The sequence below is a fragment of the Salvelinus alpinus genome, chromosome 27 (genome assembly GCF_045679555.1).
Source record: "Salvelinus alpinus chromosome 27, SLU_Salpinus.1, whole genome shotgun sequence".
Lineage (NCBI taxonomy): Eukaryota > Metazoa > Chordata > Actinopteri > Salmoniformes > Salmonidae > Salvelinus > Salvelinus alpinus.
Window position 1 is genome coordinate 9,027,346 of NC_092112.1, and position 26,850 is coordinate 9,054,195.

Consider the following 26,850-nt stretch of genomic DNA (forward strand, 5'->3'; position numbering starts at 1 on the left):
GAACCAGCCACTCACCATGGCCTTTAGAACCAGCCATTCACCATGGCTTTTAGATAGGCCTTTAGAACCAGCCATTCACCATGGCTTTTAGATAGTCCTTTAGAACCAGCCACTCACCATGGCCTTTAGAACCAGCCACTCACCATGGCTTTTAGATAGTCCTTTAGAACCAGCCACTCACCATGGCTTTTAGATAGTCCTTTAGAACCAGCCACTCACCATGGCCTTTAGAACCAGCCACTCACCATGGCTTTTAGATAGTCCTTTAGAACCAGCCACTCACCATGGCTTTTAGATAGTCCTTTAGAACCAGCCACTCACCATGGCCTTTAGAACCAGCCACTCACCATGGCTTTTAGATAGTCCTTTAGAACCAGCCACTCACCATGGCCTTTAGAACCAGCCACTCACCATGGCTTTTAGATAGTCCTTTAGAACCAGCCACTCACCATGGCTTTTAGATAGTCCTTTAGAACCAGCCACTCACCATGGCCTTTAGAACCAGCCACTCACCATGGCTTTTAGATAGTCCTTTAGAACCAGCCACTCACCATGGCCTTTAGAACCAGCCACTCACCATGGCTTTTAGATAGTCCTTTAGAACCAGCCACTCACCATGGCTTTTAGATAGTCCTTTAGAACCAGCCACTCACCATGGCCTTTAGAACCAGCCACTCACCATGGCTTTTAGATAGTCCTTTAGAACCAGCCACTCACCATGGCCTTTAGAACCAGCCACTCACCATGGCTTTTAGATAGGCCTTTAGAACCAGCCATTCACCATGGCTTTTAGATAGGCCTTTAGAACCAGCCACTCACCATGGCTTTTAGATAGTCCTTTAGAACCAGCCACTCACCATGGCCTTTAGAACCAGCCACTCACCATGGCTTTTAGATAGGCCTTTAGAACCAGCCACTCACCATGGCTTTTAGATAGTCCTTTAGAACCAGCCACTCACCATGGCCTTTAGAACCAGCCATTCACCATGGCTTTTAGATAGTCCTTTAGAACCAGCCACTCACCATGGCCTTTAGAACCAGCCATTCACCATGGCTTTTAGATAGGCCTTTAGAACCAGCCATTCACCATGGCTTTTAGATAGTCCTTTAGAACCAGCCACTCACCATGGCCTTTAGAACCAGCCACTCACCATGGCTTTTAGATAGTCCTTTAGAACCAGCCACTCACCATGGCTTTTAGATAGTCCTTTAGAACCAGCCACTCACCATGGCCTTTAGAACCAGCCACTCACCATGGCTTTTAGATAGTCCTTTAGAACCAGCCACTCACCATGGCTTTTAGATAGTCCTTTAGAACCAGCCACTCACCATGGCCTTTAGAACCAGCCACTCACCATGGCTTTTAGATAGTCCTTTAGAACCAGCCACTCACCATGGCCTTTAGAACCAGCCACTCACCATGGCTTTTAGATAGTCCTTTAGAACCAGCCACTCACCATGGCTTTTAGATAGTCCTTTAGAACCAGCCACTCACCATGGCCTTTAGAACCAGCCACTCACCATGGCTTTTAGATAGTCCTTTAGAACCAGCCACTCACCATGGCCTTTAGAACCAGCCACTCACCATGGCTTTTAGATAGGCCTTTAGAACCAGCCACTCACCATGGCTTTTAGATAGTCCTTTAGAACCAGCCACTCACCATGGCCTTTAGAACCAGCCACTCACCATGGCTTTTAGATAGTCCTTTAGAACCAGCCACTCACCATGGCCTTTAGAACCAGCCACTCACCATGGCTTTTAGATAGGCCTTTAGAACCAGCCATTCACCATGGCTTTTAGATAGGCCTTTAGAACCAGCCACTCACCATGGCTTTTAGATAGTCCTTTAGAACCAGCCACTCACCATGGCCTTTAGAACCAGCCACTCACCATGGCTTTTAGATAGGCCTTTAGAACCAGCCACTCACCATGGCTTTTAGATAGTCCTTTAGAACCAGCCACTCACCATGGCCTTTAGAACCAGCCATTCACCATGGCTTTTAGATAGTCCTTTAGAACCAGCCACTCACCATGGCCTTTAGAACCAGCCATTCACCATGGCTTTTAGATAGGCCTTTAGAACCAGCCATTCACCATGGCTTTTAGATAGTCCTTTAGAACCAGCCACTCACCATGGCCTTTAGAACCAGCCACTCACCATGGCTTTTAGATAGTCCTTTAGAACCAGCCACTCACCATGGCTTTTAGATAGTCCTTTAGAACCAGCCACTCACCATGGCCTTTAGAACCAGCCACTCACCATGGCTTTTAGATAGTCCTTTAGAACCAGCCACTCACCATGGCTTTTAGATAGTCCTTTAGAACCAGCCACTCACCATGGCCTTTAGAACCAGCCACTCACCATGGCTTTTAGATAGTCCTTTAGAACCAGCCACTCACCATGGCCTTTAGAACCAGCCACCCACCATGGCTTTTAGATAGTCCTTTAGAACCAGCCACTCACCATGGCTTTTAGATAGTCCTTTAGAACCAGCCACTCACCATGGCCTTTAGAACCAGCCACTCACCATGGCTTTTAGATAGTCCTTTAGAACCAGCCACTCACCATGGCCTTTAGAACCAGCCACTCACCATGGCTTTTAGATAGGCCTTTAGAACCAGCCACTCACCATGGCTTTTAGATAGTCCTTTAGAACCAGCCACTCACCATGGCCTTTAGAACCAGCCACTCACCATGGCTTTTAGATAGGCCTTTAGAACCAGCCACTCACCATGGCTTTTAGATAGGCCTTTAGAACCAGCCACTCACCATGGCTTTTAGATAGACCTTTAGAACCAGCCATTCACCATGGCTTTTAGAACCAGCCACTCACCATGGCCTTTAGAACCAGCCACTCACCATGGCTTTTAGATAGGCCTTTAGAACCAGCCACTCACCATGGCTTTTAGATAGGCCTTTAGAACCAGCCACTCACCATGGCTTTTAGATAGACCTTTAGAACCAGCCACTCACCATGGCCTTTAGAACCAGCCACTCACCATGGCTTTTAGATAGACCTTTAGAACCAGCCACTCACCATGGCCTTTAGAACCAGCCACTCACCATGGCCTTTAAAACCAACCATTCACCATGGCCTTTAGAACCAACCATTCACCATGGCCTTTAGAACCAACCAATCACCATGGCTTTTAGAACCAACCACTCACCATGGCCTTTAAAACCAACCAATCACCATGGCCTTTAGAACCAACCACTCACCATGGCCTTTAGAACCAACCATTCACCATGGCCTTTAGAACCAACCAATCACCATGGCTTTTAGAACCAACCACTCACCATGGCCTTTAAAACCAACCAATCACCATGGCCTTTAGAACCAACCAATCACCATGGCCTTTAGAACCAACCACTAACCATGGCCTTTAGAACCAACCACTCACCATGGCCTTTAGAACCAACCACTCACCATGGCCTTCAAAACCAACCACTCACCATGGCCTTTAAAACCAACCACTCACCATGGCCTTTTAAACCAACCACTCACCATGGCCTTTAAAACCAACCACTCACCATGGCCTTTAAAACCAACCACTCACCATGGCCTTTAGAACCAACCATTCACCATGGTCTTTAAAACCAACCACTCATCATGGCCTTTAAAACCAACCACTCATCATGGCCTTTAAAACCAACCAATCACCATGGCTTTCTGTGGATTTGCTGCATGACAATAGGTTTTCTGAAAGTTGAATATAAATTATTCCCATAGACCAGGTATACAATTTATGTATGCCGGGATCGGTAATGTAGTTAATATTGTTTTGAACATGGCGTCAATAAATAGTTAATCTTCGTTTTTGTTTTTGTTGGCTGTTGTTCAAACTGGGGTGATAATTAGTTACACAGCTAAAGAGTGCTGATCTTGGATCAGGTTTGCGTTTTAGATCACAATTAAAAAGATTATATGGACAGGGGGGGGGGGCCTGATCCTAGATCGGAACTCTTACTCCTAGATACATAAGGCCCCTGGGCGCCAATAATGATTAACTGGTAATGAATTAATTTCTTTCTAAGCCTTCTTCAGAGGTTTTAGAGATTTGACAAGACAGCATAAGATTTAGTAATGAGGTTTTAAGACTGTAAAGCTTTAGTGATTTGTTCAGTTCTTTTCTGCTCTGCTCTGTGATTAGTCAGATTTTCGTCCCAAATGGCACCCTAATCACTATAGGGCCCTGGTCAAAAGTAGTGTACTATATATATATATAGATATATATATATATATATATATATATATATATATATATATATACAGTGGGGAGAACAAGTATTTGATACACTGCCGATTTTGCAGGTTTTCCTACTTACAAAGCACGTAGAGGTCTGTAATTTTTTATCATAGGTACACTTCAACTGTGAGAGATGGAATCTAAAACAAAAATCCAGAAAATCACATTGTATGATTTTTAAATAATTAATTTGCATTTCATTGCATGACATAAGTATTTGATACATCAGAAAAGCAGAACTTAATATTTGGTACAGAAACCTTTGTTTGCAATTACAGAGATCATACATTTCCTGTATATCTTGACCAGGTTTGCACACACTGCCGCGGGGATTTTGGCCCACTCCTCCATACAGACCTTCTCCAGATCCTTCAGGTTTCGGGGCTGTTGCTGGACAGTACGGACTTTCAGCTCCCTCCAAAGATTTTCTATTGGGTTCAGGTCTGGAGACTGGCTAGGCCACTCCAGGACCTTGAGATGCTTCTTACGGAGCCACTCCTTAGTTGCCCTGGCTGTGTGTTTCGGGTCGTTGTCATGCTGGAAGACCCAGCCACGACCCATCTTCAATGCTCTTACTGAGGGAAGGTTGTTGGCCAAGATCTCACGATACATGGCCCCATCCATCCTCCCCTCAATACGGTGCAGTCGTCCTGTCCACTTTGCAAAAAAGCATCCCCAAAGAATGATGTTTCCACCTCCATGCTTCACGGGTTGGGATGGTGTTCTTGGGGTTGTACTCATCCTTCTTCTTCCTCCAAACACGGCGAGTGGAGTTTAGACCAAAAAGCTCTATTTTTGTCTCATCAGACCACATGACCTTCTCCCATTCCTCCTCTGAATCATCCAGATGGTCATTGGCAAACTTCAGACGGGCCTGGACATGCGCTGGCTTGAGCAGGGGGACCTTGCGTGCGCTGCAGGATTTTAATCCATGACGGCGTAGTGTGTTACTAATGGTTTTCTTTGAGACTGTGGTCCCAGCTCTCTTCAGGTCATTGACCAGGTCCTGTCGTGTAGTTCTGGGCTGATCCCTCACCTTCCTCATGATCATTGATGCCCCAGACCGAGGGTGATTGACCGTCATCTTGAACTTCTTCCATTTTCGAATAATTGCGCCAACAGTTGTTGCCTTCTCACCAAGCTGCTTGCCTATTGTCCTGTAGCCCATCCCAGCCTTGTGCAGGTCTACAATTTTATCCCTGATGTCCTTACACAGCTCTCTGGTCTTGGCCATTGTGGAGAGGTTGGAGTCTGTTTGATTGAGTGTGTGGACAGGTGTCTTTTATACAGGTAACGAGTTGTGCAGTTAATACAGGTAATGAGTGGAGAACAGGAGGGCTTCTTAAAGAAAAACTAACAGGTCTGTGAGAGACGGAATTCTTACTGGTTGGTAGGTGATCAAATACTTATGTCATGCAATAAAATGCAAATGAATTACTTAAAAATCATACAATGTGATTTTCAGGATTTTTGTTTTAGATTCTGTCTCTCACAGTTGAAGTGTACCTATGATAAAAAATTACAGACCTCTACATGCTTTGTAAGTAGGAAAACCTGCAAAATCGGCAGTGTATCAAATACTTGTTCTCCCCACTGTATATAGGTCCATCTGTGATCTATGGCCTACTTAATATTCATGACTTCCCCTTCACACCCTGCTGTGATTGGCCTGCTGTGATTGACCTGCTGCTGTTAGAAAGAGCAGTAGTGGAGTTACTAGTTTAAAACTCATCCTATATCTGTCTCTCTCTAACTGGGATGGATGGCATGGGGTCTGTAGGGCAGAGATAGATGAGGATACAATATACTTTCGTTACAAATCAAATTATCATGGAAAATGTTTTATAAAAAATGTGATTAAACTTCTTGTGATGAAGATAACGTGTAAATGTTCAATGAATTGATCGTCACCAATGGATATCTCTTTTCTCCATTGAACTAGTTGAAACATCTGAAAATATACTGTATATGTAGCCAGGGGAAGGTTTGTCCATACCCTAGACCCCATGGGCTGATGGGAGTTGTATTGTTCTCCCCTCCTGCAGAATCTCCTACTGTACTGCAGATAAAACCCAGGACAAAGTGTTTGCCTACGTTTCCCAGATTCAGTTCGATGAGACCCTCGAGTGCCACGCCTTCCTCTGCCACAAGAAGAAGATCGTAAGTGACAAGTGGGCGCTAGCTCAAAACACTTTTCACTTTCCGTCACTGTTGATAACGTTTGATAATGAACCCAGACAACATGGCTGAATATCAGAATTAAACACTGATGAAGTAAAATGTTAATTTCTATCTTTATACGTCGTTAGGGAAACACGAGAAGTTACCAATCGTTGAAATAATGTTTCCAATGCAGAACAATTCTCACTGTAGATGTTTACATCTGAAATGACAATGGTGTCTGGCGCCATCTTGTGGTACTGTAGCTACTTGCGAACCAAAATCAAATTATGTTATACAGTATGTCTCTGTTCTGTGGTTTGTCAGGCCCAGGCTGTGACTCTAACCGTAGCCCAGGCCTTCACAGTAGCCCTGGACCTGTGGGAGATTGCTCAGGAAGGTGAGTACTAACTCTAACCGTAGCCCAGGCCTTCACAGTAGCTCGTGACCTGTGGGAGATTGCTCAGGAAGGTGAGGATTAGGATGACTGTCAGCAGACCATTTTTACGGTACGTTCTCCACCTGAAACGTTGGCACAGAAATAAACTAGTGATACTTTCCAAGTTTTTCTTTATTTTTCTTCCCCCTCTGAGAACTACAAGTTCCTGTGGTCTGACACTTTCCTTCTCCTCTCTGTCCTCAGACAAAAGTCAGAAGGTCAGGAGGACGTGCTGCCCGTGTTCTGTCACTGATGGACAGACGGAGACTACAAACACACACAGTGTCTCAGGTCGGTCAACTTCATTTGTAGTGCTCTTCCTGTAATGATCTTGACATCTATTGGTCTAGAAACCTTTGCACGCGTGTTTAAGGTACACACACTAGCGGCTGGGCAATAGAGCCTAAAAGGACTGCAGGGCTTCAGACATTCTTCGTTAAGACAGCCACACGTAGTTAAGACTGAGTTATTTCAGTTGCTTCATTCTCCTCCTCACCCTCAGGGACCTGGCCTGATCAGTACTGGACGTTTAGGGTCTTTTCTCTCTCTCTCTCTATTCAATTCAATTCAATTCAATTCAATTGACTTTATTGACATGGCAAGTTATTATTACTTACATTGTCAAAGTATACATATCGAAAAATTTAAATAAAATATATATGTATATATATACACAAAATATATATATATTTATATATAAATAAATGGTGGGACTAACAGTAATAATAATAGTAGTAGTGGACATGGGATTACCATTAATAACAGCTACAACAACAATATTAATCAGAACAACAATACATTAAAGCAACAGTAGTAGACCAGTGTCAACATGACTGAGAAGACACATGACCTGGTACGAAAGACAAAACAAAACTAAGCTAAATGGGAAATATTATCAACATTACTTTGCATTTTTCACTGGCTGTCCCTCAGGCTGTGGCAGGAGGACACATATTTGGCTGCCAAAACTGCACATTTTGGCTTTTCACCCAACAAATATTTGAATTTTTCTTCATCTTTTATAGTTTCAAATTCTTTGTATTGAATTATAATTTTGGGAAAGAAATATGCTCTTAGGTCTGAGTATTTGTCACAGTGTAGTAGGAAATGCACTTCTGTCTCTACCTCTCCCCTGGAGCAGAGTGAGCACAGCCTGTCCTCCCTGGGCAGCCAGGTTTGTCTGTGACGACCGGTCTCTATAGCCAGACTGTGCTCACTGAGTCTGTACCTAGTCAATGTTTTCCTCAGTTTTCTATCAGTCACAGTGGTCAGATAGTCTGCCACCATGTACTGTCTGTTTAGAGCCAAATAGCATTGAAGTTTACTTTGATTTTTTGTGGTGTCTTTCCAATAGGTTATATATTTTTCTTTTTGTTTTGTCTTTTCTATTTCTCTCTCTCGTTCTCTATTTTCTCTCTCTCTCTCTCTCTCTCTCTCTCTCTCTCTCTCTCTCTCTCTATTTCTATATCTATTTCTCTCTCTATTTCTATTTCTATTTCTCTCTCTATTTCTATTTCTCTCTCTATTTCTATTTCTCTCTCTATTTCTATTTCTCTCTCTCTCTCTCTCTCTCTATTTCTCTCTCTCTCTATTTCTCTCTCTCTCTCTATTTCTCTCTCTCTCTCTATTTCTCTCTCTCTCTCTATTTCTCTCTCTCATCCATTGCTCTTTGTTTCTCTCTTCCTCCCTCCCTCCCTCCCTCCCTCCCTCCCTCCCTCCCTCCCTCCCTCCCTCTCTTTTTGTCTCAGACTCAGAGAAGCAGCAACCCCTGAGGAAGGAGGAGAAACTGAGACGCCCATTTTTCTCCATGTCATTCAGCTCTCCCTCACCCAGCAACAAACCCGCCAGGAAACGACCAATCAAACACGGCTCCTGGGTAAGTCATGACCTTGGGTTCCAGGCCTTTGATTGGTCAGTTTGTCCATGACGAAAACAATATGTATTCTCCATGGACAAACTGGAACAGTTAAACGCTATTGTTGATGATACGGGGTAAACCCCATTAGAAATGGTTTTACCTCCAGTATAGTTGCGGTGGATGACCTCCAGTGTAGTTGAGATGGATGACCTCCAGTATAATTGAGATGGATGACCTCCAGTATAATTGAGGTGGATGATCTCCAGTATAGTTGAGGTGGATGACCTCCAGTATAGTTGAGATGGAGTTCTCCAGTATAGTTGAGGTGGATGATCTCCAGTATAGTTGAGGTGGATGACCTCCAGTATAGTTGAGATGGAGTTCTCCAGTATAATTGAGGTGGAAGACCTCCAGTATAGTTGAGATGGAGTTCTCCAGTATAATTGAGGTGGATGATCTCCAGTATAGTTGAGGTGGAAGACCTCCAGTATAGTTGAGATGGAAGACCTCCAGTATAGTTGAGATGGATGACCTCCAGTATAGTTGAGGTGGATGATCTCCAGTATAGTTGAGGTGGAAGACCTCCAGTATAGTTGAGATGGAAGACCTCCAGTATAGTTGAGATGGAAGACCTTCAGTATAATTGAGGTGGATGACCTCTAATGCTATAGTCTTTAACCATTGTTGAAACTGCTGAGCAATGCTATTTTTTCTTACATGCTGTAGTGCAATGGGTTATTTTTTAAATGTTCTTATACCATTACATTGTTAAGAGGTAGAGGTCACCCATATTAACTAGTTCACTCTTCACAAATCCTAAACATCGCGTTACGATATTCTACCCTGTAATGTGTATTTTCTCCTTCAGGGGTAGGCAGCCCCTGTTCCTGAACGTCAATCACCTGTAAGGTGTATATTCTCCCCTGTTCCTGAAGGTCAATCACCTGTAAGGTGTATATTCTCCCCCTGTTCCTGGAGGTCAATCACCCGTAAGGTGTATATTCTCCCCCTGTTCCTGGAGGTCATCCACCTGTAAGGTGTATATTCTACCCTGTTCCTGGAGGTCAATCACCTGTAAGGTGTATATTCTCCCCCTGTTCCTGGAGGTCAATCACCTGTAAGGTGTATATTCTCCCCCTGTTCCTGGAGGTCAATCACCTGTAAGGTGTATATTCTCCCCTTGTTCCTGGAGGTCAATCACCTGTAAGGTGTATATTCTCCCCTTGTTCCTGGAGGTCAATCACCTGTAAGGTGTATATTCTCCCCTGTTCCTGGAGGTCATCCACCTGTAAGGTGTATATTCTCCCCTGTTCCTGGAGGTCAATCACCTGTAAGGTGTATATTCTCCCCTGTTCCTGGAGGTCAATCACCTGTAAGGTGTATATTCTCCCCTGTTCCTGGAGGTCAATCACCTGTAAGGTGTATATTCTCCCCTGTTCCTGGAGGTCAATCACCTGTAAGGTGTATATTCTCCCCTGTTCCTGGAGGTCATCCACCTGTAAGGTGTATATTCTCCCCTGTTCTTGGAGTGCTAGAGGTAAATTGTAAAGTATACAGATATAAAGTACAGATTAAAAAAACTTCTTCAGTAGTACTTTAAAGTATTTTTACTTCAGTACTTTACACCCCTGCCTACCCCTTGAATCTCCTTGTTCCAAACATGTATCACATCCGGCCGTGATTGGGAGACCCGTAGGGCGGCGCACAATTGGCTCAGCGTCGTCCAGGTTTGGCTGGTGTAGGCCATCATTGTAAATAAGAATTCGTTTTTTAACTGACCTGCCTAGTTAAATAAAGGTAAAAAAACAAACACAAAAAAACACAAGAGGTGTCAACATTATGCAGCTGTGTTGGCATATCTTCACCACTAGATGGCATCCTTTCCCTGTTAATGCTACCATAGACCAAGTCCTGTCGACTCCTCTTGGTTAAATACGCCATCTCATCTGATACTTGTCTTATTTTTTCTCTACTGATTTGGGATCTTGGTAAACTCATAAAAATATGCACCATTTGTCAGTGCCACAAACCAGTATAATAATATTGACAAACAAATATTGATGTTAAATATTGATATTGAAAACTGTCTGAGCTGAGATACTGCTTGGTACTTGGTAATTCACTTCATCAAAAAAGCATCACTTCAGGATTTAGTTGAAGTTATATTGAAGATAGTATTTAATTGGAGCTGTATTGAAGGTAGTATTTAATTGGAGCTGTATTGAAGGTAATGACAAGTTGTTGCTGATACACTGAGGAGGTGTATGTAATATACCTTTAATAGATACTGGTTCTAAGGTAGGTAGGTTATATTGCCTGCACATTGATGCATTCTGCAGTACAGTCTCATGGAGTTGTCTTGGTACTGTTTCTATTCCTGGTACTGTTTCTATTCCTGGTACTGTTTCTATTCCTGGTACTGTTTCTGTTTCTATTCCTGTTTCTTTTCCTGGTACTGTTTCTAATATAGGTACTGATTCTATTCCAGGTACTGTTTCTATTCCTGGTACTGTTTCTATTCCTGATACTGTTTCTATTCCTGATATTGTATCTATTCCTGGTACTGTTTCTATTCCTGGTACTGTTTCTATTCCTGGTACTGTTTCTATTCCTGGTACTGTTTCTATTCCTGATATTGTATCTATTCCTGGTACTGTTTCTATTCCTGGTACTGTTTCTATTCCTGGTACTGTTTCTATTCCTGGTACTGTTTCTATTCCTCGTACTGTTTCTATTCCTCGTACTGTTTCTAATATAGGTACTGTTTCTATTCACAGGATGTGGAGGATGGCCTCGATGATGCATTCTCAAGGTAATATTTACGTTGTGTTTTACATTATATTGTATTTAAAGTACTGTATATCTCATTTCTATACTCAAGGTCACATCGATCCACTAAGATAATTAGAATTTTATAATGAATGATATCAGTAATCTGTTCAACAGAAAATAGTCTTTGAGCAAATGAATACATTCCCAAATGTATCAGTACTTCGATAAAGGTAATTTAATTTCACCATTTCGATCGGGCTTTAGACCCAACCATTCTACCTCAACAGCATTATGGTTGGGATATTTTATTAAACTATTTGTGGATATTATTTATTTGACATTTTGCAGGATGAGAGTCACCATCTGGTTTTCAAGAGTGTCCCAAAAAATGTAAGAAACAGTAAATGCCAAAACAACAACAAAATTGTCACTGTCACTACACTGTTGGAGCTCGCGGCAGGGAGCCTAGTGGTTAGAGGAGGCAGGTAGCCTAGTGGTTAGAGGAGGCAGGTAGCCTAGTGGTTAGAGGAGGCAGGTAGCCTAGTGGTTAGAGGAGGCAGGGAGCCTAGTGGTTAGAGGAGGCAGGGAGCCTAGTGGTTAGAGGAGGCAGGGAGCCTAGTGGTTAGAGGAGGCAGGGAGCCTAGTGGTTAGAGGAGGCAGGGAGCCTAGTGGTTAGAGGAGGCAGGTAGCCTAGTGGTTAGAGGAGGCAGGTAGCCTAGTGGTTAGAGGAGGCAGGTAGCCTAGTGGTTAGAGGAGGCAGGTAGCCTAGTGGTTAGAGGAGGCAGGTAGCCTAGTGGTTAGAGGAGGCAGGTAGCCTAGTGGTTAGAGGAGGCAGGTAGCCTAGTGGTTAGAGGAGGCAGGTAGCCTAGTGGTTAGAGGAGGCAGGGAGCCTAGTGGTTAGAGGAGGCAGGTAGCCTAGTGGTTAGAGGAGGCAGGTAGCCTAGTGGTTAGAGGAGGCAGGTAGCCTAGTGGTTAGAGGAGGCAGGTAGCCTAGTGGTTAGAGGAGGCAGGTAGCCTAGTGGTTAGAGGAGGCAGGTAGCCTAGTGGTTAGAGGAGGCAGGTAGCCTAGTGGTTAGAGGAGGCAGGTAGCCTAGTGGTTAGAGGAGGCAGGTAGCCTAGTGGTTAGAGGAGGCAGGTAGCCTAGTGGTTAGAGGAGGCAGGTAGCCTAGTGGTTAGAGGAGGCAGGTAGCCTAGTGGTTAGAGGAGGCAGGTAGCCTAGTGGTTAGAGGAGGCAGGTAGCCTAGTGGTTAGAGGAGGCAGGTAGCCTAGTGGTTAGAGGAGGCAGGGAGCCTAGTGGTTAGAGGAGGCAGGCAGCCTAGTGGTTAGAGGAGGCAGGCAGCCTAGTGGTTAGAGGAGGCAGGGAGCCTAGTGGTTAGAGGAGGCAGGTAGCCTAGTGGTTAGAGGAGGCAGGTAGCCTAGTGGTTAGAGGAGGCAGGTAGCCTAGTGGTTAGAGGAGGCAGGTAGCCTAGTGGTTAGAGGAGGCAGGTAGCCTAGTGGTTAGAGGAGGCAGGTAGCCTAGTGGTTAGAGGAGGCAGGTAGCCTAGTGGTTAGAGGAGGCAGGTAGCCTAGTGGTTAGAGGAGGCAGGTAGCCTAGTGGTTAGAGGAGGCAGGTAGCCTAGTGGTTAGAGGAGGCAGGTAGCCTAGTGGTTAGAGGAGGCAGGTAGCCTAGTGGTTAGAGGAGGCAGGTAGCCTAGTGGTTAGAGGAGGCAGGTAGCCTAGTGGTTAGAGGAGGCAGGTAGCCTAGTGGTTAGAGGAGGCAGGTAGCCTAGTGGTTAGAGGAGGCAGGTAGCCTAGTGGTTAGAGGAGGCAGGTAGCCTAGTGGTTAGAGGAGGCAGGTAGCCTAGTGGTTAGAGGAGGCAGGTAGCCTAGTGGTTAGAGGAGGCAGGTAGCCTAGTGGTTAGAGGAGGCAGGTAGCCTAGTGGTTAGAGGAGGCAGGGAGCCTAGTGGTTAGAGGAGGCAGGGAGCCTAGTGGTTAGAGCGTTGGACTAGTAACCGAAAAGGTTGGTGGATCAAATCCCTGAGCTGACAAGGTAAAAATCTGTAGTTCTGCCCCTGAACGATGCACTGTTCCTAGGCTGTCATTATAAATAAGAATTTGTTCTTAACTGACTTGTCTAGTTAAATAAAAAATAAAAAATTAAGAGTGAAGAAATGTGGTCATGGGAGAAGAGGAATATCACTTTCACAGATCAAAAATAAAAATCTCTTAAACAGTACAGTCTAAGCAAAGAAACTGTCCCCATTTTTTTTTAACACATTAAATTGTCCACCAGCTATAGTCACTTGTCATTGTCAAGTTTTCGCTCTCAATTTCTCTAATTTCTCTCTCATGTCTTTGCACCTTTGGGGTTGGATTTCAGGCTGATGGGGGAGAGGCTTAAAGTGTCTAGAAACCTTAGATTGGTCACTTTCACTGGAGTGATGGACAAGACATATTCCACCTAAAACAATGATATGAACTTTGTCCCAATTGATCTCTGCTCAACTCCTTACTTCCTCTCTACTCGCATCCTTCTCAAATCCCATTAAAGGTCTGAGGTGAGGAACCTTGGGTCGTCTTCTCCAATGGGGTTGTAGAAGGAGGCGCAATGGTCAGTCTTCGCGTCCATAGATCTGTCTATTCATTTCTCCAGCCCCGTCCCTCAGCTTTTTACGAAACAGGGATGAGGAAAACAAAGAAAAACAATGATTTCAAAGTGAAATAAAACATAGAACTCTATACACACGGACAACTTTTAACAATTTGCAATCATTGGTTTGTTTGACATACATTTTTAAGTGAAAAGTCTGAGTCTCAGCATCGCTCCCTTACCGAGGTATTGCCCTGTACCAATCTACGACACTTGTCAATCAGCATGGCTCAGTATTGAACAGCATGGTAAGGGGTGAAGTGGACCTATAGGAGGATAGTTCTCCACGAGGTGGGTTGGGCATGAACTGGAGAGCAAGCTGGAAAATGGGTGTGTTGGCTGGAGAAAAGACATCAGTTTGGGGAAGCGGTGTATTTGAGAGAGTGCAGTACATTCTGAGTCTTGACATGTAGTAAGTATTTCTTCAGGCGAACAAAAATTTCCGCTCTCATTAATTTACTGCTTGCATTTTGATTGATTTAGGACTCCAGATTGATTTAGAGATTGATTTAGGGCTCCAGATTGAGTTTGAGCTCCAGGTTGAGTTTGGGCTCCAGGTTGAGTTTGGGCTCCAGATTGAGTTTGGGCTCCAGATTGAGTTTGGGCTCCAGGTAGGTTGAGTTTGGGCTCCAGGTAGGTTGAGTTTGGGCTCCAGATTGAGTTTGGGCTCCAGGTTGAGTTTGGGCTCCAGATTGAGTTTGGGCTCTATGTAGGTTGAGTTTGGGCTCTAGGTAGGTTGAGTTTGGGCTCCAGATTGAGTTTGGGCTCTATGTAGGTTGAGTTTGGGCTCTATGTAGGTTGAGTTTGGGCTCTAGGTAGGTTGAGTTTGGGCTCTAGGTAGGTTGAGTTTGGGCTCTAGGTAGGTTGAGTTTGGGCTCTAGATTGAGTTTGGGCTCCAGATTGAGTTTGGGCTCTATGTAGGTTGAGTTTGGGCTCTAGGTAGGTTGAGTTTGGGCTCTAGGTTGAGTTTGGGCTCTATGTTGAGTTTGGGCTCCATGTTGAGTTTGGGCTCCAGATTGAGTTTGGGCTCCATGTTGAGTTTGGGCTCCATGTTGAGTTTGGGCTCCATGTTGAGTTTGGGCTCCAGATTGAGTTTGGGCTCCAGGTTGAGTTCGGGCTCCATGTTGAGTTTGGGCTCCATGTTGAGTTTGGGCTCCAGATTGAGTTTGGGCTCCATGTTGAGTTTGGGCTCCATGTTGAGTTTGGGCTCCAGATTGAGTTTGGGCTCCATGTTGAGTTTGGGCTCCAGGTTGAGTTTGGGCTCCAGATTGAGTTTGGGCTCCATGTAGGTTGAGTTTGGGCTCCAGGTAGGTTGAGTTTGGGCTCCAGATTGAGTTTGGGCTCCAGGTTGAGTTTGGGCTCCATGTTGAGTTTGGGCTCCATGTTGAGTTTGGGCTCCAGATTGAGTTTGGGCTCCAGATTGAGTTTGGGCTCCAGATTGAGTTTGGGCTCCAGGTAGGTTGAGTTTGGGCTCCAGGTAGGTTGAGTTTGGGCTCCAGGTAGGTTGAGTTTGGGCTCCAGATTGAGTTTGGGCTCCAGGTAGGTTGAGTTTGGGCTCTAGGTAGGTTGAGTTTGGGCTCCAGATTGAGTTTGGGCTCTAGATTGAGTTTGAGCTCCAGGTTGAGTTTGGGCTCCATGTTGAGTTTGGGCTCCATGTTGAGTTTGGGCTCCAGATTGAGTTTGGGCTCCAGATTGAGTTTGGGCTCCAGATTGAGTTTGGGCTCTATGTTGAGATTGGGCTCCAGATTGAGTTTGGGCTCCAGATTGAGTTTGGGCTCCAGATTGAGTTTGGGCTCCAGATTGAGTTTGAGCTCCAGGTTGAGTTTGGGCTCTAGGTTGAGTTTGGGCTCTAGGTTGAGTTTGGGCTCTATGTTGAGTTTGGGCTCCAGATTGAGTTTGGGCTCTAGGTTGAGTTTGGGCTCTATGTTGAGATTGGGCTCCAGGTTGAGTTTGGGCTCCAGATTGAGTTTGGGCTCCAGGTTGAGTTTGGGCTCTAGGTTGAGTTTGGGCTCTAGGTTGAGTTTGGGCTCTAGGTTGAGTTTGGGCTCCAGGTTGAGTTTGGGCTCTAGATTGAGTTTGGGCTCTATGTTGAGTTTGGGCTCTAGATTGAGTTTGGGCTCCAGGTTGAGTTTGGGCTCTAGGTTGAGTTTGGGCTCTATGTTGAGTTTGGGCTCCAGATTGAGTTTGGGCTCTAGGTTGAGTTTGGGCTCTATGTTGAGATTGGGCTCCAGGTTGAGTTTGGGCTCCAGATTGAGTTTGGGCTCCAGGTTGAGTTTGGGCTCTAGGTTGAGTTTGGGCTCTAGGTTGAGTTTGGGCTCTAGGTTGAGTTTGGGCTCTATGTTGAGTTTGGGCTCCAGGTTGAGTTTGGGCTCTAGATTGAGTTTGGGCTCCAGATTGAGTTTGGGCTCCAGATTGAGTTTGGGCTCTATGTTGAGTTTGGGCTCTATGTTGAGTTTGGGCTCTAGATTGAGTTTGGGCTCTAGATTGAGTTTGGGCTCCAGGTTGAGTTTGGGCTCCAGGTTGAGTTTGGGCTCCAGGTTGAGTTTGGGCTCCAGGTTGAGTTTGGGCTCTATGTTGAGTTTGGGTTCTATGTTGAGTTTGGGCTCTAGGTTGAGTTTGGGCTCCATGTTGAGTTTGGGCTCCAGATTGCAGGAAATGGCAGTTATAAGACCGCATGCGCACACACACACACACACACACACACACACACACACACACACACACACACACACACACACACACACACACACACACACACACACACACACACAGTCTCCATCATTAAAACAGTTGCTTCACTAGGAGAGAGTTGAACAGACTGAATGGCAGGTGCTTTTAACTATTTTTCACACTCATGAGTAAATGTAATGAACACAAATAGAGACATGGTATTCAGTGTGGTAAGGTTTCTTATTAAGCTTTGTGTTAAAAGTCAAATGCACTAAACCAATGTCCACTTTTTATTCCCCCCCCCCCCCCCAAGTCTGGGTCCGGCTCTGAAACTTCAGCTCAATACTAAAAGAGAACATCCCATGTTTAGATCAGGGTGAATTATTCAACCTTCCATAATGCATTAAGAAGCCTGGCTAATGTTTTCACCTCTGTCGAACTGCAGATATAACTTGAGAGATGAGAGAAAACTGGGGGGGAAAAAATCAAAAGTCCATCTTATGATGCATAGTGTGTCACATGAATTACATGCTGACCTAGAACGACGCGTCCTCCTGTGTCCGCGTACGCCATCGCGCGTAATGTTGATTTTGCCCATCCACACCACACGTTTTCATCAGGTTGAAATAGGTTGAAATATCAAAACGAACACAGAACTAACTATTTTAATTTGGGGACAGGTCGAAAAGCATCAAACGTTCATGGCAATTTAGCTACAGTGGCTAGCTTGCTGTTGCTAGCTAATTTGTCCTGGGATATAAACATTGGGTTGTTATTTTAACGGTTACCCACGAGGCATTGTGATTGATTGTAGTCTTTAACAGCACCTATAGCGGTTCAAATGAGAAACAGAGAAAAATCACACAGTCTTCAGCTACTTAGATTTGTGTGTGTGTGTGTGTGTGTGTGTGTGTGTGTGTGTGTGTGTGTGTGTGTGTGTGTGTGTGTGTGTGTGTGTGTGTGTGTGTGTGTGTGTGTGTGTGTGTGTGACGGTTTCTTATTGGTTAGAGAAGTCAGGGTGTGTTTTGTGTCTCTTCAACCCACCATGCAGCAGTATGGAGGTAGAAGAGATGGACACTGGTAAGTGAGGTGAGATCAATAAGATGTTTGTTACACAATGCATGATATATATTCTATTATAACCTGGGTGGTTCGGGCAGTGAATGCTGATTGGCTGACAGCCATGGTATATCAGACCGTATACCACGGGTATGACAAAATATTTCGTTTTACTGCTCTAATTACGTTGGTAACCAGTTTATAATAGCAATAAGGCACCTCGGGGGTTTGTGGTATATAGCCAATATACCACAGTACTAAGAACAGCCCTTAGCCGTGGTATATTGGCCATATACCACCACCCCCCTCTGACCTTATTGGTTAGTTATCTATACTGAATACTATATATTAGTATGTTAGTATGTACAGTAGCATGTTATGTAAACATGTCTTCCATCCCCATACAAATGTATCAGTCTGCAGTCATTGGAAAAGTGTTTGTTTTGTGGAAAAGTGTCTGTCTGTCTGTCTGTCTGTCTGTCTGTCTGTCTGTCTGTCTGTCTGTCTGTCTGTCCTGTCTGTCCTGTCTGTCCGTCTGTCTGTCTGTCTCCAGATTGCACTCTGTACCTTTGTCCCGTCCCCCCCCCCCCGCTTTTAATATTGTCTCTTATTCGTTTATACTTCTCCTCCTCTTTCTCTCACCTCTTGCTCTCTCTCCTCCCTCCCTTCCTTTCCCTCCCTCCTCCCCTCGCTTTCTCCTCCCTCCCACTCACTTTCTCCTCCCTCCCCATCACGTTCTCCACAGTCTGAGGATGCAGCTCTGAGCCCTCTGCAGCAGGAGGACCACCACCACCACCTCCTCCTAGAGGACCTCATGTCCCCGAGCGTGACGACTCAGACTAACACAACAACACATGCCAGACATACTGCTGTCCCCACAAAACAACCAAGGCTGCCAGACATACTGCTGTCCCCACAAAACAACCAAGGCTGCCAGACATACTGCTGTCCCCACAAAACAACCAAGGCTGCCAGACATACTGCTGTCCCCACAAAACAACCAAGGCTGCCAAACATACTGCTGTCCCCACAAAACAACCAAGGCTGCCAGACACCCTGCTGTGCTGTCCCCACAAAACAACCAAGGCTGCCAGACATACTGCTGTCCCCACAAAACAACCAAGGCTGCCAGACATACTGCTGTCCCCACAAAACAACCAAGGCTGCCAGACACCCTGCTGTCCCCACAAAACAACCAAGGCTGTCAGACAAACCATCAGACATCCTGCATCGCCACAAAAGGACAAACTACGGTCCCCACAAACAAAGGTTGCCAGTCCCTATAAACAACAACAGACTCACACATTGTCCGCACAAACATCCAACCAAGACTACCAAACATACTGCTGCCCCCACAAACCACCAGCTCTGGACAGATAAAACATACTGCTGCCCCCACAAACCACCAGCTCTGGACAGGTCAAACATACTGCTGCCCCCACAAACCACCAGCTCTGGACAGGCCAAACATACTGCTGCCCCCACAAACCACCAGCTCTGGACAGGTCAAACATACTGCTGCCCCCACAAACCACCAGCTCTGGACAGATAAAACGTACTGCTGCCCCCACAAACCACCAGCTCTGGACAGATAAAACGTACTGCTGCCCCCACAAACCACCAGCTCTGGACAGGCCAAACATACTGCTGCCCCCACAAACCACCAGCTCTGGACAGATAAAACGTACTGCTGCCCCCACAAACCACCAGCTCTGGACAGGCCAAACATACTGCTGCCCCCACAAACCACCAGCTCTGGACAGGCCAAACATACTGCTGCCCCCACAAACCACCAGCTCTGGACAGGTAAACAGCCCTCTGTCTGCCTGTAGATCATTCTGATTCTACTGTACTATAACTAATCAACACTCAACATGGACAACTAGCCTTCATCTCTCTACCTAAGTAACATGGACAACTAGCCTTCATCTCTCTACCTAAGTAACATGGACAACTAGCCCTCATCTCTCTACCTAAGTACAGAAACTCTCTGATCTCTGAGTCTGCGTGTGTAGTGGCACCCTATTCGTTAGAGTCGCCAAACCCGTAACTAGCCTACGGATGTTGTTGAACTCTCTTTGTCTATGGGTCCTAGGCCTACTACATGATTTGTAACCTGAATGAACCGTGTCGGATGCACATGTGCCCAAGGAAACGGCTCGGTCACGTCCTCTTGGTCGGCCAGTCTAAGCAGATTATTAGTTGTTCAGAAGGTGACGGGAAAAAAAAACATTAAAAAAATGTGGCCACAAAAACCAACCAGCAGCCTCACGGCCACCAAAACCAACCAGCAGCCTCAGGGCCACCAGCTGGGACACTGACTGATCATCATCCTAATTAGCAACACCTGATGTGTTTATCAACCAGGCTCGACACCTGGACCTCTTTAAGAATGCTGCTGCCTCCTGGGGGATGGAGTGTGGAAGTGTATACTGGATACTGTGTTTAGGTCCCAACACTGACCTTCCCCCATATCGTAACACTATATAGTACACTACTGTTAAATCAGTGCCCACATAGGTCTCTTGTCAAAAGTAGTGTACTACAGTGCCATCCACAACTATTCATCCCCTTTGGTGTTTCTCCTATTTTGTTGCATTACAACTTGTAATTTAAATGGATTTTTATTTGGATTTCATGCAATGGACATAAACAAAATAGTCCAAATTGGTGAAGTGAAATGAAAAAAATTCAACAACAAAAAAAGACCCGGAAAAGTGTATTCACCCCTTTTGCTATGAAGCCCCTAAATAAGATCTGGTGCAACCAATTACCTTCAGAAGTCGCATAATTAGTTAAATAAAGTCCACCTGTGTGCAATCTAAGTGTCACATGATCTGTCACATGATCTCAGTATATAGACACCTGTTCTGAAGGGCCCCAGAGTCTGCAACACCACTAAGCAAGGGGCACCACCAAGCAAGCGGCACCATGACCAAGGAGCATGACCAAGGTCAGGGACAAAGTTGTGGAGAAGTCCAGATCAGGGTTGGGTTAAAAAAAATATCAGAAACTATTAACATCCCACGGAGTACCATTAAATCCATTATTAAAAAATTGAAAGAATATGGCACCACAACAAACGTGCCAAGAGAGGGCTGCCCACCAAAACTCACGGACCAGGCAAGGAGGGCATTGATCAGAGAGGCAACAAAGAGACCAAAGATAACTCTGAAGGAGCTGCAAAGCGCCACAGCGGAGATTGGAGTGTCTGTCCATAGGATCACTTTAATCCATACATTCCACAGAGCTGGGCTTTACGGAAGAGTGGCAAGAAAAAAGCCATTGCTTAAAGAAGAAAATAATCAAAGACGTTTGGTGTTCACCAAAAGGCATGCGGGAGACACCCCAAACATATGGAAGAAGGTACTCTGGTCAGATGACACTAAAATTAAGGTTTTTGGCCATCAAGGAAAACACTATGTCTGGCGCAAACCCAACACCTCTCATCACCACGAGAACCTCATGTTTGATGTTTTTCATCGGCAGGGACTGAAAAACTGGTCAGAATTGAAGGAATGATGAATTGCGCTACAGGGAAGTTCTTGAGGGAAACCTGTTTCAGTCTTCCAGAGATTGGGACGGAGGTTCACCTTCCAACAGGACAATGACCCTAAGCATACTGCTAAAGCAACACTCGAGTGGTTTAAGGGGAAACATTTAAACGTCTTGGAATGGCCTAGTCAAAGCCCAGACCTCAATCCAATTGAGAATCTGTGGTATGACTTAAAGATTGCTGTACACCAGTGGAACCCATCCAACTTGAAGGAGCTGGAGCAGTTTTGCCTTGAAGAATGGGAAAAACCCCCAGTAGCTAGATGTGCCAAGCTTATAGAGACATACCCCAAGAGACTTGCAGCTGTAATTGCTGCAAAAGGGGGCTCTACAACGTATTGACTTTGGGGGTGAATAGTTATGCACGTTCACGTTTTCTATTTTTTTGTCTTATTTCTTGTTTGTTTCACAAGAAAACATATTTTGCATCTTCAAAGTGGTAGGCACGTTGCATAAATCAAATGATACAAACCCCCCCAAAAAAATCAATTTTAATTCCAGGTTGTAAGGCAACAAATTAGGACGAATGCCAAAGGGGTGAATACTTTCGCAAGCCACTGTATATAGGGAATAGGGAGCTATTTGGGATGAAGCCTAAGTAGAGATGCAACTGTTGTCTCAAGAGTCTGCCACCAGTAGTCTGCCACCAGTAGTCTGCCACCAGTATTCTACCACCAGTAGTCTGCCACCAGTAGTATGCTACCAGTAGTCTGCCACCAGTAGTCTACCACCAGTAGTCTGCCACCGGTAGTCTGTCACCAGTAGTCTGCCACCAGTAGTCTACCACCAGTAGTCTGCCACCGGTAGTCTGTCACCAGTAGTCTGCCACCAGTAGTCTACCACCAGTAGTCTGCTACCAGTAGTCTGCCACCAGTAGTCTACCACCAATAGTCTGCCACCAGTAGTCTGCCACCAGTAGTCTACCACCAGTAGTCTACCACCAGTAGTCTGCCACCAGTAGTCTACCACCAATAGTCTGCCACCAGTAGTCTGCCACCAGTAGTCTACCACCAGTAGTCTGCTACCAGTAGTCTACCAGTAGTCTACCAGTAGTCTACCACCAGTAGTCTGCCACCGGTAGTCTGCCACCGGTAGTCTGCCACCGGTAGTCTACCACCGGTAGTCTACCACCGGTAGTCTGCCACCGGTAGTCTGCCACCAGTAGTCTGCCACCAGTAGTCTGCCACCAGTAGTCTGCCACCATTAGTCTACCACCAGTAGTCTGCCACCAGTAGTCTACCACCAGTAGTCTGCCACCAGTAGTCTACCAGTAGTCTGCCACCAGTAGTCTACCACCAGTAGTCTGCCACCAGTAGTCTACCAGTAGTCTGCCACCAGTAGTATGCCACCAGTAATCTACCACCAGTAGTCTGCCACCAGTAGTCTACCACCAATAGTCTACCAGTAGTCTGCCACCAGTAGTCTACCACCAATAGTCTGCCACCAGTAGTCTGCCACCAGTAGTCTACCACCAGTAGTCTACCACCAGTAGTCTATCACCAATAGTCTGCCACCAGTAGTCTGCCACCAGTAGTCTGCCACCAGTAGTCTGCCACCAGTAGTCTACCACCAGTAGTCTACCACCAGTAGTCTGCCACCAGTAGTCTGCCACCAGTAGTCTGCCACCAGTAGTCTGCCACCAGTAGTCTACCACCAGTAGTCTATCACCAATAGTCTGCCACCAGTAGTCTGCCACCAGTAGTCTGCCACCAGTAGTCTACCACCAGTAGTCTACCACCAGTAGTCTGCCACCAGTAGTCTGCCACCAGTAGTCTGCCACCAGTAGTCTGGTAGACCAGTAGTCTGCCACCAGTAGTCTGCCACCAGTAGTCTGCCACCAGTAGTCTGCCACTAGTAGTCTGCCACCAGTAGTCAACCACCAGTAGTCTATCACCAGTAGTCTGCCACCAGTAGTCTATCACCAATAGTCTGCCACCAGTAGTCTGCCACCAGTAGTCTACCACCAGTAGTCTGCCACCAGTAGTCTACCACCAGTAGTCTGCCACCAGTAGTCTGCCACCAGTAGTCTACCACCAGTAGTCTGCCACCAGTAGTCTGCCACCAGTAGTCTACCACCAGTAGTCTGCCACCAGTAGTCTACCACCAGTAGTCTGCCACCAGTAGTCTACCACCAGTAGTCTGCCACCAGTAGTCTGCCACCAGTAGTCTACCACCAGTAGTCTACCACCAGTAGTCTGCCACCAGTAGTCTGCCACCAGTAGTCTGCCACCAGTAGTCTACCACCAGTAGTCTATCACCAGTAGTCTGCCACCAGTAGTCTGCCACCAATAGTCTGCCACCAGTAGTCTGCCACCAGTAGTCTACCACCAGTAGTCTGCCACCAGTAGTCTGCCACCAGTAGTCTACCACCAGTAGTCTGCCACCAGTAGTCTACCACCAGTAGTCTACCACCAGTAGTCTGCCACCAGTAGTCTATCACCAGTAGTCTGCCACCAGTAGTCTGCCACCAGTAGTCTGCCACCAGTAGTCTGCCACCAGTAGTCTACCACCAGTAGTCTGCCACCAGTAGTCTACCACCAGTAGTCTATCACCAGTAGTCTACCACCAGTAGTCTACCACCAGTAGTCTGCCACCAGTAGTCTACCACCAGTAGTCTATCACCAGTAGTCTGCCACCAGTAGTCTGCCACCAGTAGTCTGCCACCAGTAGTCTGCCACCAGTAGTCTGGTGAGACCCCCATTTAACAACAGTTTCACAACTTTGTCAATTAACACACTAATAACGCCTATGAAATTTTTACCAATATAATCTGGCTACACCAGAAGAATAAAACCCTGTATGGTTCTTCAAAAGGATCTACGACCAGTAACCTTCACAAGATCTTCAAGAAGGTTCTTTATAGAAACATTGATCCTAAAAGTTCCATAAAGAACCATCAAAAAGGGTTCTATATAGCACCCACAAAGGGTGGTAACCATAGCGCTGCCCTTCTAGAACCACCAGTAGTCTGCCACCAGTAGTCTACCACCAGTAGTCTATCACCAGTAGTCTGCCACCAGTAGTCTGCCACCAATAGTCTGCCACCAGTAGTCTGCCACCAGTAGTCTACCACCAGTAGTCTGCCACCAGTAGTCTGCCACCAGTAGTCTACCACCAGTAGTCTGCCACCAGTAGTCTACCACCAGTAGTCTACCACCAGTAGTCTGCCACCAGTAGTCTATCACCAGTAGTCTGCCACCAGTAGTCTGCCACCAGTAGTCTGCCACCAGTAGTCTGCCACCAGTAGTCTACCACCAGTAGTCTGCCACCAGTAGTCTACCACCAGTAGTCTATCACCAGTAGTCTACCACCAGTAGTCTACCACCAGTAGTCTGCCACCAGTAGTCTACCACCAGTAGTCTATCACCAGTAGTCTGCCACCAGTAGTCTGCCACCAGTAGTCTGCCACCAGTAGTCTGCCACCAGTAGTCTGGTGAGACCCCCATTTAACAACATTTCACAACTTTGTCAATTAACACACTAATAACGCCTATGAAATTTTTACAATATAATCTGGCTAACCAGAAGAATAAAACCCTGTATGGTTCTTCAAAAGGATCTACGAAGAACCTTAAAGATTTAAGAAGGTTCTTTATAGAAACATTGATCCTAAAAGTTCCATAAAGAACCATCAAAAAGGGTTCTATATAGCACCCACAAAGGGTGGTAACCATAGCGCTGCCCTTCTAGAACCTTTTATTGATGTTTCTGCATAGAACCTTTTGGAAACAGTTATTTATAGCACCGTAAAGGTTCCATTTAGAACCGTATTCATGAGCATGGTTCTTTAAAGAACCTTAAAAAATGATTCTATATAGCACAAATAAGGGATGCTATGGTTACAAGCCAAAGAACCCTTATTTGGCACGATTTAGTGTGTATAAAATAGACTTATTTCCATGTACTGTATTCTTTCAATGTTAATAACTTGTGTAATAATCACTATGTATATTCAGTTATTTGAAATTATTAGGTTCTGGTCGGAAAATAGAATCAGAGTTTGTTAGTCAATGTTTTTGTAGTATAATCATTTCATCTTTCACGTCAATAATTAGACCTGAACGTAAATGTCTAAATACTCATTTGTTTTTTGTTGATATTCAGGAGGTAGTTGTGTGAAGTGGATCAGATCCTCTGTTTTCACCGCGGTAACATCATGGACAATGTGCCTCTTGTGTTATTCTTATACACAGCTTATTTTTCCTAACGGAGTTTGTCCTCACAAACAAAGGACGTCCTTGGAGGGAGTCGTGATGAGATGTGTGTGTGTGTTGGGGGGGAGGGGGGGTGCGTATGTGCGTGGGGGTGTGTGTGTGGGGGTGCATGCGTGCGTGTGTGTGTGGGGATGTGTGGGTGCGTGTGGACGGTGGGGAGTGCGTGTGTGGGGGAGGGTGCGTGTGTGTGTGTGTGTGTGTACATTTTTGCAGATGTATAAAAAATATACTAATTAAATATCACATTTACATAAGTATTCAGACCCTTTACTCAGTACTTTGTTGAAGCACCTTTGGCAACGATTACAGCCTCGAGTCTTCTTGGGTATGACGCTACAAACTTGGCACACCTGTATTTGGGGAGTTTCTCCCATTCTTTTCTGCAGATCCTCTCAAGCTCTGTCAGGTTGGCTCGGGAGCGTTGCTGCACAGCAATTTTCAGGTCTCTCCAGAGATGTTAGATCTGGTTCAAGTCCGGGCTCTGGCTGGGCCACTCAAGGACATTCAGAGACTTGTCCCGAAGCCACTCCTGCATTGGCGTGGCTGTGTGCTTAGGGTCATTGTCCTGTTGGAAGGTGAACCTTCGCCCCAGTCTGAGGTCCTGAGTGCTCTGGAGCAGGTTTTCATCAAGGATCTCTCTGTACTTTGCTCCGTTTATCTTTCCCTCGATCCTGCCTAGTCTCCCAGTCCCTGCCACTGAAAAAAATCCCCACAGCCTGATGCTGCCTCAACCATGCTTCACCGTAGGGATGGTGCCTGGTTTCCTCCAGACGTGACGCTCGGCATTCAGGCCAAAGAGTTCAATCTTGGTTTCCTCAGACCAGAGAGTCTTGTTTCTCATGCTCTAAGAGTCCTTTAGGTGCATTTCGGCAAACTCCAAGCGGGCTGTCATGTTCCTTTTACTGAGGAATGGCTTCCGTCTGGCCACTCTATCATAAAGGCCTGATTGGTGGAGTGCTGCAGAGATGGTTCTCCTTCTGGAAGGTTCTCCCATCTCCACAGAGTGACCAATGTGTTCTTTGTCACCTCTCTGACCAATGCCCTTCTTCCATTATTGCTCAGTTTGGCCGGGTGGTTTTGTGGTTCCAAACTTCTTCCATTTAAGAATAATAGAGGCCACTGTATTCGTTGGTACACTTCCCCAGATCTGTGCCTCGACAAAATCCTGTCTTTGAGCTCTACGGACAATTCCTTCAACCTCATGACTTAGTTTTTGCTCTGACATGCACTGTCAACTGTTGGAC

General features: G+C 45.7%; 1 protein-coding gene across 4 annotated transcripts in view; it reads left to right on the plus strand.

Moving 5' to 3' along the window:
- Positions 1-19,620, plus strand: part of LOC139555937 (low density lipoprotein receptor adapter protein 1-like) — a 116,820-nt gene extending 97,200 nt beyond the window's left edge. The window contains exons 4-10 of one of the 4 annotated variants that reach the window (XM_071369337.1): positions 6,295-6,409; positions 6,737-6,809; positions 7,053-7,139; positions 8,597-8,724; positions 11,484-11,518; positions 17,830-17,858; positions 18,583-19,620. In XM_071369337.1, coding sequence (XP_071225438.1) covers positions 6,295-6,409; positions 6,737-6,809; positions 7,053-7,139; positions 8,597-8,724; positions 11,484-11,518; positions 17,830-17,858; positions 18,583-18,587 — 472 coding nt within the window. In that variant the 3' untranslated portion in view covers positions 18,588-19,620. Of the gene's footprint in view, positions 1-6,294; positions 6,410-6,736; positions 6,810-7,052; positions 7,140-8,596; positions 8,725-11,483; positions 11,519-17,829; positions 17,868-18,582 lie in introns of all 4 variants that reach the window. The other 3 variants (XM_071369338.1, XM_071369339.1, XM_071369335.1) reach the window with 3 other exon arrangements.
- Positions 19,621-26,850: the final 7,230 nt, after the last annotated feature.